We start from the raw sequence: 14,838 nt of genomic DNA, 5'->3' as shown, positions 1-14,838 counted from the left end.
CAAAAAGAAGACACACAAACCTCTTTAGAGAAAAGCTTTTTCTTCATCGAAAGCAGAACCAAATTTTTAACATCACAATCTGGAGGCAATGTTCCCTTCATTTGCTCCTACATTAGGGACATGTCACAGCCCTCAGCTGCTGCACACAACCTGGGCTCAGACTGGAGCTCTCTGCTAGAGTGCTCCTCCAAGAGGAGGAACACAGGAAAATGAAGATATCCTGTAGAGAATACCAGAATTAGCCAGCAAAAATAGCAGATGTCCAGTTAAATTTGAACTTCTGATAAACATAAAAAAATGTTCATGTAAGTATGTGTCAAATTTGAATTTCTAATAAACATAAAAAAATGTTCATGTAAGTATGTGTCAAGCATTCCATGCTTCCTGTGTTTTATCCGGCATCCTCCATCTCCAGTGTCACGGTACCTAATGCGCACAGGCTCACTGGCATCTGACTAGCCTCAGAACTGAACCTCATCTGTCTATCCTCCGGCACCCAGCCAATCACCTCAGCATTCCTGGATCAGGTGCAGAGGGGGGAGAAATGACCTGTCAAGAGCCCACACCTGTGGAAGTGGAGGAGGGAGGAGGCCATACTATTAGGCTTCCTGCTCTGCAAGGTTCTGGTGGGAACCGGATTTTCCAGTCTGCAATTGGCCAAGCCTTCTTCCCCAGAGCTGGAGGTGTGGCTCTGGGAAAGGTCGGGCTGCAGGTTTTCTTGGCTGCCCGGTGATTTTTCTTCTCATGAGTCTGCCTCCACAGTGCTCTGCTACTCCTGAAACTATCAGCTGTCTGGAAAACAAGGCAACTCTGCAGTCCGAAGAGTTTTTCCTTAAGAGACTCTTCGGACGCACCAAGGTGGAAACACGCTCGTCTGAGTAAATGGGTATTTCTTCTTAAAATGACTCTGAGCATCCGTGGATTAGTCATCTAATCTGGATTTCTGAGGTGCTTTTCAGGCCACGGTCTTGCGGCACTCAGGTGGAGCTGACTGCCTCAGGAACACAGCTAGCCTCTGACTAGCAGACTGCGTTACGGAACGGTCCCCTCAGACTGCAACACACAGGACACCCAGGTGCCACATGGACGAGACGCCTCCTCCACCCGTCCCTTCTCCAGCTCTGTCGTTCCGCTGGCCTTACCTGCCTTCCCCTCTGGACACAAGCAGGAAAAGGAGGCCACGCGGTCGATGCAGGTGGACCCCGGCGTGCAGGAAGCGAAGGCGCAATCGTCGATGTTCTCGCTGCAGTCGTCTCCACTCCAGCCGTTCACACACACGCAGCCGTAGCCTCCATTGCGGTTGGTGCAGGTGCCGCCATTCTGGCAGGCATTGGGTTGCAGCAGGCACTCGTCCACGTCTTCTGTGCAGAACTGCCCTTTGGGGGGAGGATACTGGGTTAGGACCCTCACGTCATAAATGACTCGTGCCATACCAGCCCCGGTGTGACCTGCCTGAAGCTGACGCAAGTGGCACCCACAACAGTCCGCGTCCTCTTACAAATTTTAAAGTGACCTTGAGTTATCCAAATGACACTTATTAGAAAAGAAATGGCCCTTCTAGAAGCCCCGACAAAGTGAAAATTTGGCCAGCTGTCCAAATAAAGGACAAACTCTGTAGGTCTCTTGATTTAGCTAAATTCTTGGGCCGAGAAATAAAAAAGCTGGGCTGGAGAGATGCTTAGCAGTTAAGAGCGCTGGCTGTTCTTCCAGAGAACTGGGGTCTGATTCCCTGCACCCACAGAGAGACTTCACAACTGCTTTTAACCCCAGTTCCAGGGGATCTGATGCCTTCTTCTGGCCTCTGAGGGCTTGCATGTGGTACACAGACATGCAAGCAAGCAAAAACACCTATACACATAAAAATAACAAACAAACAAATATTTTTTTTATAACTTTTTTTTTTTAAAGATTTATTTATTTACTTTGTATACAGCATGTATGACCAGAAGAGGGCACCAGATCTCATTACAGATGGTTGTGAGCCACCATGTGGTTGCTGGGAATTGAACTCAGGACCTCTGGAAGAGCAGCCAGTGCTCCTAACCTCTGAGCCATCTCTCCAGCCCCCCAAACAAATATTTTAAGAAAGCAATTCAACAGTGAAAAAAGCAAGGAGCGTAAAAGTGTCAACGATGAAGAAGGGACATGATGAGCACCTGAGAAGGAGTTCCCACCAAAGCATAAGGGTTCTTGTTTCCTGTCAAGATGCTGTCCATGTCAACACCCTGGCTGTGACACTGTGCAGCAATCTCACATGATGCTTCTACCATAAGACAGCTGGTAAAGGGTCCTGGCTGTCTCCCATTCATTCTCACAACCATGTGTGAAGCCACAGTTAACTCAAAACAGAGACAAATATATCTCAGTATCTTGATAAAACAAATATATCTCAGTATCAAAATACCTCGCAATAGTAATTTTTTAAAAGTTAGGATGAGCAAGAATACAGGGAAAAGATTTAAAACAGAGGGCCCCAGTAAAGTGTAGATGTGAAAGGAAAAACCAAGAATAGTGAGAACGGAGCTCCTGAGCACAGAAAAAGACAATGTCTTATATTCCTTACAGCAAGGAGTTCATGATCTACCAAAGCAGTTCAGTGCCAGGCAACCTGGATTACAAAACAAATTAATGAATTGGTCTTATTGGAACTCTTTTAAAACCAGTTCTGTGGGCCGGGCAATGGTGGCGCACGCCTTTAATTTGGGAGGCAGAACCAGGCGGATCTCTGTGAGTTCGAGGCCAGCCTGGTCTACAGAGTGAGATCCAGGACAGTCAGGGCTACACAGGGAAACGTTGTCTTGAAAAACCAAAAAGAAGAAAGGAAGAGAAAAAGGGAAGGGGTAGAGGAAGGAGAGAGTGGAGGAGGGAGGAGACAAGTAGTAAAGACGGAAGGTGTGCAGAATGAAGGGAAGGAGGAAGAGAGTGTAGAGGAGAGAATCAAAGAGGAACAGAGCGAAGGAGGAAGAGAGATCAGTGTGGCGAACGTCCACCCCAGGACAGATGATATCATCCATTACAAAGCACTGGTTCCCTTACGCTGCGAGCAAAAAACGCTACTTCAAAGAATGACAGCTGTGTTATGAGGACTCAGGCGGGGCTGAGAAATAAACACACGACTAAGAAGTAGGTAAAGAGCTGCTGTAAACTGGGTAATTGCTGAGTCTAGCCTATTACACTTACACTAACTCAGACAGCTGCGCTGCCCCTGAACCACGCTGACTTGTGGAATGCAAGCATGTTTCATGTCATCGTTCTTTAGTGAGGCCCTGAGATAAATCTGGGTATGAGATACTGTGTGTTTAAAAATATTTCACATATATTTCTTATGTACTGTTGTTGTAAGAGAGACTGGGTAAAAAAAAAAAAAAAAAAAAGACAAAAAGAAAAAGTAGGTAAAATAATATTTCCTTGGAAAAGAAACCTGACACTCCTGGGAAACTATACTAATATCCAGTTTGTCTACAGTGAAGCAGACAGTGTGAGCTGTCACAAAACCCAGGTCGTTTCTAACTGAGCAACAGGCTCAGAGAGGTCACTCGGCAGCGAGTCCAGGAGAGCTGAGGCTGCAATTGGTCCACCTCGCTCTAAACTTCACAGACTTGCGGTGTGAGCCGATTTTACGAATCACTTCTGCGTGCTGCTTCTTCCCAAGTGCCCAGGCACGGGAGGTGGGGAGAGAAGGACTGAGGGGGAGGGTGGAGGAGGGGAAGACCAAGACTATGAGTCACTCCACTGGATCAGGGGGAAACTTACAGCTGCGAAGCACTGCCTGAAATGGAAATGTGCTCGAGGGGTGGGCAGCTCACTGCTTCTTCCATGAGACTCTATCTATTCACCTGATACACTCATTGGACGTGCCATCTGACATCTAAGGGCAGGCACACCTGCTGAGAAATGATCTTCTGCAAAGGAGATCGTTTTTCTCGAAGGTTCTAGAACAAGAGCCTCCCACTCATTTCTGACAGGTTTTCCCCCTCCTTCATACAGTTCTGTCACAAGGCTCTATGATAAAGATGCGGGAAGCAGTAGCTGGGATAGTTACTGCAACCCTTTGCTCTGAAATTTCCAAAGGAATGTCTCTTAGAACGCTGTGCTTTATGTCTACACCTGCTTTGAGCTGGAGAAAACCCAGGCAGAAGCCTACCATGAGGGAAAGTGAGGCTCAGACGGGGTAAGAGCCTTCCCAAGTCCCATGAGTTCTGCCACGAAAACCTCTATCCAGACCTGACACCCCCACTCCCGTCCCTTTTTTTTTGTTTTTGTGGTTTTTTTTTTTTTTTTTTTGGCAGTACTGGGGATTCAACCCCGGGCTTTGCACATGCTAAACAAATGCTCTACCGCTCAGCTACATCCCCAGCCCCTGATGCCCCTTATTGCGGCAGCTCTTAAAGTCTAGTGGGAAGGCCCAGCTGCCCAAGATGAAGAACATCATAGTGAAAGCAGCAAGGCAGAGGTCAGGAGAGATCAGGATGGGAACACTTTCAGCACTCACAGGAGCGCTGGGGTATGATCCCTGGTCATTTGGCTTTTCCCACTTCCCATAGCCTGTGTGGGAGGGAGGCCATGAACTTCAGAAGACGGCAAATGAATGCAGTGTCCTCCTCTCCTGCTGGGGTTCAGAAGGGCTGGAGATGGTTTGAGGCTTTAAATCTGAATGTGAATTCTGGACCTGGTGTCTAGGCAAAGGACAGCTGGGGGAAGACACCAGGGGATACAGTGACAAGTGACTGGAGCAGGAAGAGGAAGAGCATAAGTTATGAGCTACCTAGCACATAAAAGTGTGCGGTGGAAAAAGAGACCTGTGCCCAGCCAAGCTACTAAACCATCAGTGCAGACCAGTCCTGGCAACATCGTCATCTGGGTCAACACAAACCACGCTGTGAACTCCCTGAACACACCGTACAGAGTTCAGGGAGGCAAGTCTTCAGAGGACAATAATCACCTCTTGGTCATCTTCACTTGGAGATGCTGCAGGCCGCTACCATTTAACCTTGGGACCAAAGCAGCAGGCTAGCCAGGCCCTCTCCACCTCCCTCGGGCAAAAGGAAAAGAGAATGGGTTGTCTTCACAAGTCATCTTCTGGAAAGGGGTCAGGATTAGTCCGGTCTGAGTTGTCACACTCACCAGATGGCAGCTGGTAGATACTTTAGACTCTAACACCAGCTGAAGCTACTGAAAAAAAGTGTCTGAAGGAGGGGGGCCACAAGTCGGGACCCCTCCTTCAGACACTTTCTCTAACCAACGGCAGCTTCTAACAGCACTTCAAATGCTGAGTTTTTCCTGTGCCAGGACTCTGCACATCCTATGCCCTCTACACCGTCCGATTCACAGGATTAACTACTCACCATCCCTCAGACCTCCAAACGCTCATCTCCCACAGTGACCCACCACTGCAGCTGCCCTGGCGCCTGGTAAAGCTTAACTTTATCCTACCGACTCTCTCCCCCTCCCTCCCTCCCTCCCTCCCTCCCTCCCTCCCTCCCTCCCTCCCTCCCTCCCTCCCTCCCTCCCTCCCTCTCTCTCTCTCTCTCTCTCTCTCTCTCTCTCTCCCATTAGATTACAGGCTTCGAGAGGACAAGGCTGGCTCTACCATCACTTCAGAATGCATTCCAGATACACTCAGGGGCTGGGGAAAACGGTCATTACACAGCAACACATCCAATTATGCTCATTCTCTAGGTGAGGCGAGTAGGACCAGAGAGGCATGCTAGCCTGTCCAACTGCGCAGAGCTGGTTATAGAAGAACTAGAAACATAAATTCAAAGTGGAAATAGTGCTAAAAAGGTCCGACTGTCCTACAGAAGTCAATTTCCAAAATGAGAAAGAAATCCGAGTTGACTAGAGCGACAGGAAGAAACGAGAAACTCGGAAGAAGAAGAGCGCTAAAGACACCGCCACCAACCTGCCATTAGTGAATAAGATTCTATACTGGTTTTTCAGGAGTTAGGCCATCTTAATGCTCTAGGCAAATGAGCCAGGGCCCATTAAACATAGGCACCACCCAGCAGCTGTATCAGCCCAGGGTTCAAGGAGCTCATTATACTTCTCAAGGGACCACACATACCATCTGACAGGGAGTTACAAGTGACTGGGATGAGGGGAGAGGAGGGCAGCCAACCAACCAGAGAACTGCCTGCCCAGGCCTGCGCTCTGTGAAGACGCTTCCCCACTCACAGACTTCCTGTGAACAGTGAAGTCTGCAGACACTTGGATCACATCAGCCATCCCACTAAGAGTCAACTCTTATTTCAACCACAATCCTCACACAAGAAGCATAACATTTAGCTTGACTGTCCCTCACCCTGTTCCCTTCCCTTCTATGGGTAATTCAAGACAATGTCACCTCGGACATTTCCTTCCAGCCAGCGGTCACTAAGCACCTGCGTTCTGGGGTTTCTATCTTCAGGCCACAGCAAACATTTCCCAAGCTCTATCCTACATACTCATCCTACACAGACTCTAGTTCACTTCTCGTTTAATAGTGAAGAGAAGCCAGGCTGCCGTACAAGCTGGGACCGACGACTAATGCTGGCCAAACTAGTCTGTGTGAGCCCTTGTCTGCAGGACACTGAGTGTGTGCATCCCAGTGAAAGCCAGGCACCTGTCCCCTGGGAGGGTGGGCATGGTTAAGGTAAGAAGGAAGAGGGGGTGTGCACAGAAATAAATACAAAAAATCATGAGGAACTCCCAACTAATTCTACACCATTGTCTTCTTGAGGACTCCCCGTTTCTTGTATCATGACCAATGTTATTTTCTAAAGTGCTTCCAGAATGATCTTAACATATAACTAGATTGTGCTCCCTCCTTCTTTAAACCCTTTATGACTTCTCTGGCAAGATAAAATTCTAGCACTTGCCATACTTCCTGCTCTCACCTCAAAATACCACCAGTCCACCGCTTCTGCCTTTGTCCGTGTCTCAAAGTGGTGGCGTTCCTTCTCTCTAACACTAGGACATGTGGTCCCCTGTGCCTGGAGACATCCTTACCCTGCCCTCCCCACATAACTCTTACTCATAGTTTATATCTGAAATGCCATCTTCCCCCAGAGACCTTGTCTGCCTAAACAAAAATCACTTTCTCCACTAATCCTGCAAGGCATTCACTACAGGTCAGATTTGACACATAATCGGATTATTTGTATGTGTTTCTCACTACGGTTTACTTCAGGGCTATAAACTTCATACAGAACTGATGGCAGCTGTCTCCCTCATCACTAAACCCCCCCCCAGTTTAGCACAATGAGCTAGGAATATCCAGGAATGCTCAATGTTTAATTATTAAATAAGTGCTTGTCTCTTTCTGTCTTCTCTTATTAAATTATCATAATCTCAATAGAACAGGAACCTCACTTTCACAACAGCGACAGAGCGTGTCTCTATTCTGTTCGTTTCCCAGTCTCTTCACTCCCTTATCTACACCCACCAGTTAGCTCAGCAACTCCTCATCCCAGGCCCCACCCTACCTGCTGAACTACATCTCACTGTCACACCAAGTTCGCCTTGCTTCTGTCCTAACCCTTCTTCACTCCATGTTGCGGTGACAATTTCCTTCTGAACTGAAGCCTACCCTATCCCTACTAAAGACATCCTCCAAGACAGCGCCCTCCAGCAGAGCTCCTGCAGTCCTCCTAAGAACATTGCCATGTGCCTCAGAGTCTAAGGAGAGGAGGGCCAATCTCTCAACTTTGACTCTACTACTGACCTCCAACAGGAAAAATGTAGACATTATATTATTTCTAGGTGCCAGACATCTCTGTAAGTTATGTAAAGTTCCCATTTATTGTCAAACATCATCTTTACAAGTGATGAGCTCAATTTTACAAAAGTTTTCAAACCTAGTCCATAGCGGAAAAGGCAACAGAGAGTCTAGGGGAAAATGGCACCAGAAGCAACAAGAAAATCTAATGTCCCCTCTCACTCACTGCCACAAGACATACACTGCCACACACAGGGACACACACAGGGACACACACACACATGCACGCACGCACGCATGAACGCTCCTACACTTGTGTGAGGCCTGGACTATTTGTACTGGGATTATCCATGAATAAAGCAGTCCTGGTTTCTACCCTGTAGCCTTTAAGCAAATAGTGGTTATGCCCAAACAAACAATGATAATACAAGGTGTCGAGTATTTTAATGAGTACCTGTTGCCTCAGGAGAACAGAGAGTTAGTGAACAAAACTGGCAAGTAAAAGCCAGGGCCACACCACATACATAGGCAGAGCAGATTATGTATGAGTATCTGTGTGGGTGGAAGGAAGGGGTGGAGAGCATTTCGGGCAGAAGGACATAATAATGTGTGCAGGTTTGAATGCAGAGGGAACACGGCTCATTGGAGGCCATGAAAGGAATGGGTGCAGCAGAATTACAAGCCGTGTGTGGGTAGCGGAGAGTCACGAGAGCAGGTCCCATGCAGCGCTCTGCAATCCCAACCCAAAACAAGGAGGCTCCACTGAAGCGTTTAAGCAAAGAAACAGCGCATCCGATCTGTGTTTCAGAAAGCCTGCTCTGCTACAGGAAGAATGGTCTGAACTCCACCTCACCCCTCCAGGTCAACAGCAATTTAAAGCCCAGAGGAGTCGCAGGCCACCGTGGCCACTATAGCAACAAGAGAGTCTGCAGTACATCTGGGGCAAACTCCGGATGCAGCGGCACCGGAGCACAGCCGGGCTCGGCCTCTGTGGAGAGCTGGGCCAGAGCTGGCATTCAGGAAGCTGACCCCTGGCACAGAGGCTTCTCCAGAGAGGAAGGTGGTGCCAAGCTTCAACTCCCCTGCTGCAGGCCCACACTTTGGCCTTCTCCCCACTTCTTAGGCTCCTTACTGCTAAGCCAATTGACACAGAGAAGCCCTCACCTCACAGGGAGGTTCAGGGTGAGGGGATCCAAATGGCACAGCCTTTCTCTATTTACAGGCGAGCAGTGACTCGGTGCAGAATGAGTAATATGGAAAAATCCAACATGGGGGCTATTAAAAGGTCCTGCAATATAAAGTATGGATGTATGCCACATACGATTAGATAAAGAGCACACTGTAAAAATATTCACTGCCAAGAACTAGTACACTGAGAAAGAATTGGTTCTTTGCTCTCAAGACACTGACACATTTAGGTTCTGAAAAGAAATGAAAAAACAATAAGAATGCCAGACTCTGTGGAAGGGGCTGAGAGCAGCAGAGACAGACAGGATGAAGATAATTGTGTGTCACATGAAAACAGGAATGCAGAGCAAATAAAGCTCAGGATCACAAGCTGCGAAGGACAGAGCAGAGGACAAGGAACTATAAATCAGGGTTCCAAGGGGAAAGTTTGAGATGTTCCCATAAAATGCAAAACCACCAGAGAGCAGATTGAAGTATCAAGGGAGAAGAGGGGAGTTCTGTGGGAGGAAAGGATGAGGACGGAGGGGCTTACAAACAGCAAGGCCAGCAACGCTGATCATCAAGGGAGAGGAAACACGTGTCTGGTGCTGCACTCCCCACAGGACTCACCACCAGGAGTGAAGGAGAAATGCCTGGAGACTCAACATAAATCGGTGAGCCACGAATCTGATACTAGAAAAATGCCATTGTATCTGCAGACAACCGAACTGAAGGTCTCTAGCTCCCCATGGCTCCCAGGGTGCATTGCAGCATCTCCTGAAAAAGTGCAGCTACTTGACAGACTGAAAACGTCACCAAAAGGAAGACATCACAGGTGGGGTGGCTGTAATATGACAAGTTGTGCCAAAGCTGCACACACACTGCCTGAGATGTTGTTTAAGAAGATCTCAAAATTCTTAACAATACTGTAAAGTGGATTTTTAAAATCCAGATTACATATGTAAAATCCACAGAGGAAAGGTATAGAAGAAAGGTAAATCAGAGCCAGGAGACCCTCTCTCAGCCCTGGAAGAGCTGCTCTTATCAAAAAGAATAGCAAATGCTGACTAGAATGTGGAGAAAAGGGAAAAATTGGAATCCCTGCACCCTGCTGATGGGAATGTCTATTAGTATGGAAACTACTCAGAGTTTGGAAATAGAACTATGGGGGGGAGGGGGGGAAGGGGAGGGGCTGGAGAGAGGGCTCAGCAGTTAAGAGCAGGAGCTGCTCTTCCAGAGGACCTGGGTTCAGTTCCCAACACCCATATGATGACTTATAACCATCTGTAACTCCAGTTTTCAGGGGATCCAATGTCTTCTTCTGGCTTCCAATGGGCACTGCAGACGTATGGTACATATACATACATGCAAGGAAAATACCCATATACATAAAAAATATAACTACCATGTGATTCAGCAATCCCACAAAGGAAAATGAAACTAGTATATCATGGAAACATCTGCATTTCCAAGTTTTCTGAAGTACTGTTCACAACAAAAGAGAGAGACAACAGAAGTCTCTATTAACTGACAATGGGCACGAAAATGTGCTATGTACACATCATGGACTACAATTCAGTCATATAAGGAATATATGTGATCAGGGCTAGAGAGATGTCAGTTGTTAAGCTCACATATTGCTCTTCCAGAGGACCTGAGTTCAATTCCCAGCACCCACATTAGGCAGCTCAAAAGCACCTGTAGCTCCAGCGACCTACACCCTTGGCCTCTGTAGGCACCAACACTCATGTGCACATACACACAAGCTATGACATTCAAATAAAGTTCATTTTTTTAAATTTAAAAACAATGTGATCCTGTCATTCTTGAGTCTCCTGACTGTCACTCATTCAGTAGCTATCACTTATTAAAAATGGTCCTAGGAAGGCTATCTACATACAGTAAGACCAGCAACCTACCAGGTGAGCTGAGCCTCTAAGCCAGGAAGAGCAAGCCGAGTACTACAGATGCTCCCACAGATGCTGCGGCAGAGGCAGGCAGAGTCGAGCAAGGGCAGGCTGGGACTCAGTGGTGCCACTGGCAAAGCTCTCTTCCAATCTCTCCTCTCTCACCCCTTCCTTAGCTTCCTTCTCTGCACCAACTCCCCCCCCCCCATTTTCCTAAAAGTGAAGACTTGTCACAGTTCAGGCCCCAATCTTGCTTTTCTCACTGGACATAGTTTGCCTCATAAACCTAATAGATTCCCATGGGAACGCAGGAAAAAAGAAAGACTTGCAACCTGAGGCTCCAGGTCCTACCACTATTCCTGTATTCTGGAGTCCTGCTAATGTTTGCCGAGAACTTGCTGAAAGTCAACATCATCTCTACGCTGGTCCCCGCTCCCTGCCGTCAGCCCCACACTATCCTATCAGAGTCAAAGCACAGGTCCGCTTTTCTCAACCCTCACTGCCTCTTTCTGAATCTCTCATTCATATCTTCTGCCTCTTCTTATGATTATAGGTAGAATTTCTTCCTTCTTCTTGACATTATACAAGACAGGAATTACCTTTACTTTGTGCCCCTTATAGACTCTCACAGAGTGGTCCTGGACCTGTGAATTGTTCAGCAGGTATCTGCTACTGAGATTTCTCACTGTCGTTCCATAGGAGCCATGGGGCAGGAAGAGCCTTCCTGGGCTAGTCAATGCCTTCACAGCTGTTTCACCCACATGGCCTCCTAGCAGATTTAAAAGAGCCTCTAGGATGGGGATGCTTCAGGTGATCACCCTGATGATCTGTCCAACTGACAGGAAACTGAGGCTGGGGTGGGAAGGCAGCATTACAGATGAAAGGCTAAAGATCAAGTTCTAACAATTGATGGACAGCTGAGAAATGGAAATGTGAGGTGTGTTTTTCCATCTGTTCATAGAGAATACCTCAGCCCAAGACATGATTAGTTCCCACTCCATCCCTATAGTCTTAAACACACACATACACACATGTGCACACTCACACTCATGTGCACACACTTGCAAGGATGGGGAGGCGTGTCTTCTAGGACAACTGGTCACCTATCGGAGGCTGGACCAAAGCACAGCCACCTCATTCACCACCCAAACATCAGCATACCGACTCCACTCCCAAACCCAGGAGCTGTGGCCCACCTCTGGCACAAGCACTCATGAATTCAGGCCAGATGTCCTTTCCGAAGCCAGAGCAAGAGGAATCATAGCCCACTCTCGAGGCTCACAGCATTTAGGAGAGCTAACAGAAGATGTGGTCAGCTTCATTTTACTCAAATCTAACTTTCGTTGTCCGCCTCTACTTCCCGTCCCAGAGCACTATTCCAAGCTGAAATTACATTTCTGGATTAATAACGAGAGCAGGAAAATCAATCACATCTGCCCTGGGAATGAACCCAAAACCCAAGCAGCCACACAGAGGAATTTGTGAGCTGAGCTTAGAGTCAACTTTAATTCTGAAGGAAATGAACCTTTAAGAAGAAAATTCAAATAACAATCTATGTAGACAAAACATTAATCTACACTGCCCTAATAAATTTGGGGGCCTTTTAAAGCTCTTCCCTCCCGTGGATATTTGCCAGAGCAGAGCGGCCCTGGTAAGATGGCATGAGGCCAAAGGCTGTATAATGAAGGCATCTGCACTCAGCTGCACTTTCCCGCCTAAGGAGCAGCAGCATATTCACTCTCTCTACAAGCTTCCTACAAACAAGACAACCCACCTCCAGCACACCTGAGCAGAGCTGGCTAGTCCTGGAGGACTGTAGACTGAAAAATCTAGCTAGTGCCAGGGGTGAAAAAGCTCTGGACTGAGCTACAACAGTCCCACCCACACCCCGAGGAGGAACTACCACAGAACAAGGCCAGAACAAGTCAACATGCTCGCTGTGCATGGCTGCCCAGTGGGCAGAGATGCTCTGCACTACAGCAGCGCAGGTCTGCACACACCTCTGCAGCTCCAGCAGAGCCTCCCACGCAAAGACGACAGAGGATTAGGTGTGATTCGAAAACTCCCAAGAGCCACTTAAAAAAAAAAAAAAAAAGAAATGTGAAACTAACCCTTAGCATGTTTTCTTAAATTCAATATATCTAAAACATTGCCATTTTAATACTTAGTCAATCCCTAAACATTCCCAAATGGGACATTTTAACTTTTTCATACTAACATCGTCAAAACCATGTGTTCTGCAGCAATTACAACACACCTGACTTCAGACTTGTCACATTTCAGATGCTCTCTGGCACATGACTAGCGGTTACCATAACTGCTCCAGAGCGTCTATCACAACTGTTGTTGAAGAAATACAAAGACTACGAAACCTAAGACTGGAATTGATTCTCAAGACCCCCAAAGAGTAAATAACATACATGGATTTTGCAGACCACAAATAATGCCCAAGAAAAAGAAACTGACTTCTTTACTGCAAATCAACCATGAACAGAGCTAGAGATATTTCTGTTCATCTTGAAGTCCAGAGCTGTGAAAGGCAGTGTTTCATGCATGTGCACTTACAGAATAAAACTGTACTGATCAGGCTCGCCTCATTAAGAGTGGCGCAAACTCCCAATTCTCCGTGATATTTAAAAATCCATGCCTAGTTGCTTCTTCCATATAATCTCACTCACTCTCTCGAGGCAGTGAGAAACCTCATTTCCTCTCCCACTAGTCTGGTACAACCTTTCCTTGACTATCAAATGCCCGCCGAGCAGCCCATGCTTCAACTCTACAGCTGGGAGCTCCAGAGGGAATCCAGAACACAGTTGTAGCGAGCTCTTAGGTACAGGCAGAGAAGCAGCACACTGCATGCAAACTATTCACACACCGTGAAGTCTAACCTCAGAGTCACCGGTGAAGTTCCCAAGAAGGGGGGAAAAAACAGCAAGTCACGAAACCCTAGAATAATGAAATTAGAAACTGAACTTTTGACCATTAAAGGGAATTTAATGGTCTTTATCCTGAAAAGATAAAAAAATAAAAGGTACCTCACAGAGCCAACTTGATACAGAAAAAAAGGCCACGGATTTGAAACTCAATAAGCCTAGATTAAAACACTAACTCAATCACTATTAATTTGCTAAGGATGGATGATTTAATTTTTGTAAGTATCATCATCTAGAAAGAAGAATATTTAATGTTATACCTCTAATAGAAAAAGATACAAAACACTGTGATTGGCACAGTAAGATATGAACATATCTAACTCATTTCTGTCATCAAAAACAGGACTCCTGGAGCACAAATCTACCTCTGGGCTCTCAGCATCGGCAGATTCAGAGGGTAAAGAGTACAGCTACCCAAGGCTGTTAGGGCGCTACCCGCTGTCATCACGGCTCAGCCACCTGTAATTCTGTTTCTCCACCATAGCAAGCACCTAACAGTGTCAGGATAGATGCGGAACACATCACAGTGAAACGCAGCCAGAGGGGAACATGGGCTCAGCCTGGAGACAAGGAAGGGGAGGCTTCCCAGGAGGTGAGCACCTGAGTGAGGCAGGGAGAGGAGCAGAGAGGAGGAGGGGGGGTTGGCGGCTGAGGACAGGATGTGAACACACTTGTGCAAACAGGACTGTGAGCAGAACTGCTAGGATGAGAAGAGCTGATGGACACATGTGGAGAAGACCGGAAACCAAACAGACATGAGGCATGGCAACCTCACACAGCTAAGGAAAAGCTAAGGATGGACAAAGCCTTGTCATTGGAAATCAAAGAATCAATGTGAGTGAAGGAGGGGGCAAACCAGAGGCTGGGGGTCACTACGTGACAGTGACCAGAAGAAATAAAAACTGCCTGAGGAAACTTCTCCATCACCTCTGCTGCCCCTTCTGCATGGGCAAGGTAACCCAGAAAACGGCACTCCCAACACAAGACTTCCATTGCAAGAAGGCACTGACTGGACATGCTGGGGTGTAACACTGGTTCACTGAGAACATCTCCCAAACATCACGCTTCTAGAATCCAGGTTAGAGCAGGCAGCCTGGTATGGTATCAGGGGAAGAATCAGTTATGAAGTTAAATA

At 47.1% G+C, this 14,838-nt stretch overlaps 1 protein-coding gene across 1 annotated transcript in view; it reads right to left on the bottom strand.

Moving 5' to 3' along the window:
* Nucleotides 1-14,838, bottom strand: part of Notch2 (notch receptor 2) — a 102,511-nt gene that overhangs the window by 50,726 nt on the left and 36,947 nt on the right. The window contains exon 6 of the mRNA XM_059266602.1: nucleotides 1,143-1,376. Within this exon, the coding sequence (XP_059122585.1) occupies nucleotides 1,143-1,376 (234 nt within the window). The remainder of the gene's footprint in view (nucleotides 1-1,142; nucleotides 1,377-14,838) is intronic.

The sequence above is a fragment of the Peromyscus eremicus genome, chromosome 6, assembly GCF_949786415.1.
Source record: "Peromyscus eremicus chromosome 6, PerEre_H2_v1, whole genome shotgun sequence".
In the NCBI taxonomy this organism is placed as follows: domain Eukaryota; kingdom Metazoa; phylum Chordata; class Mammalia; order Rodentia; family Cricetidae; genus Peromyscus; species Peromyscus eremicus.
This window is presented reverse-complemented; position numbering and strand designations above follow the sequence as displayed.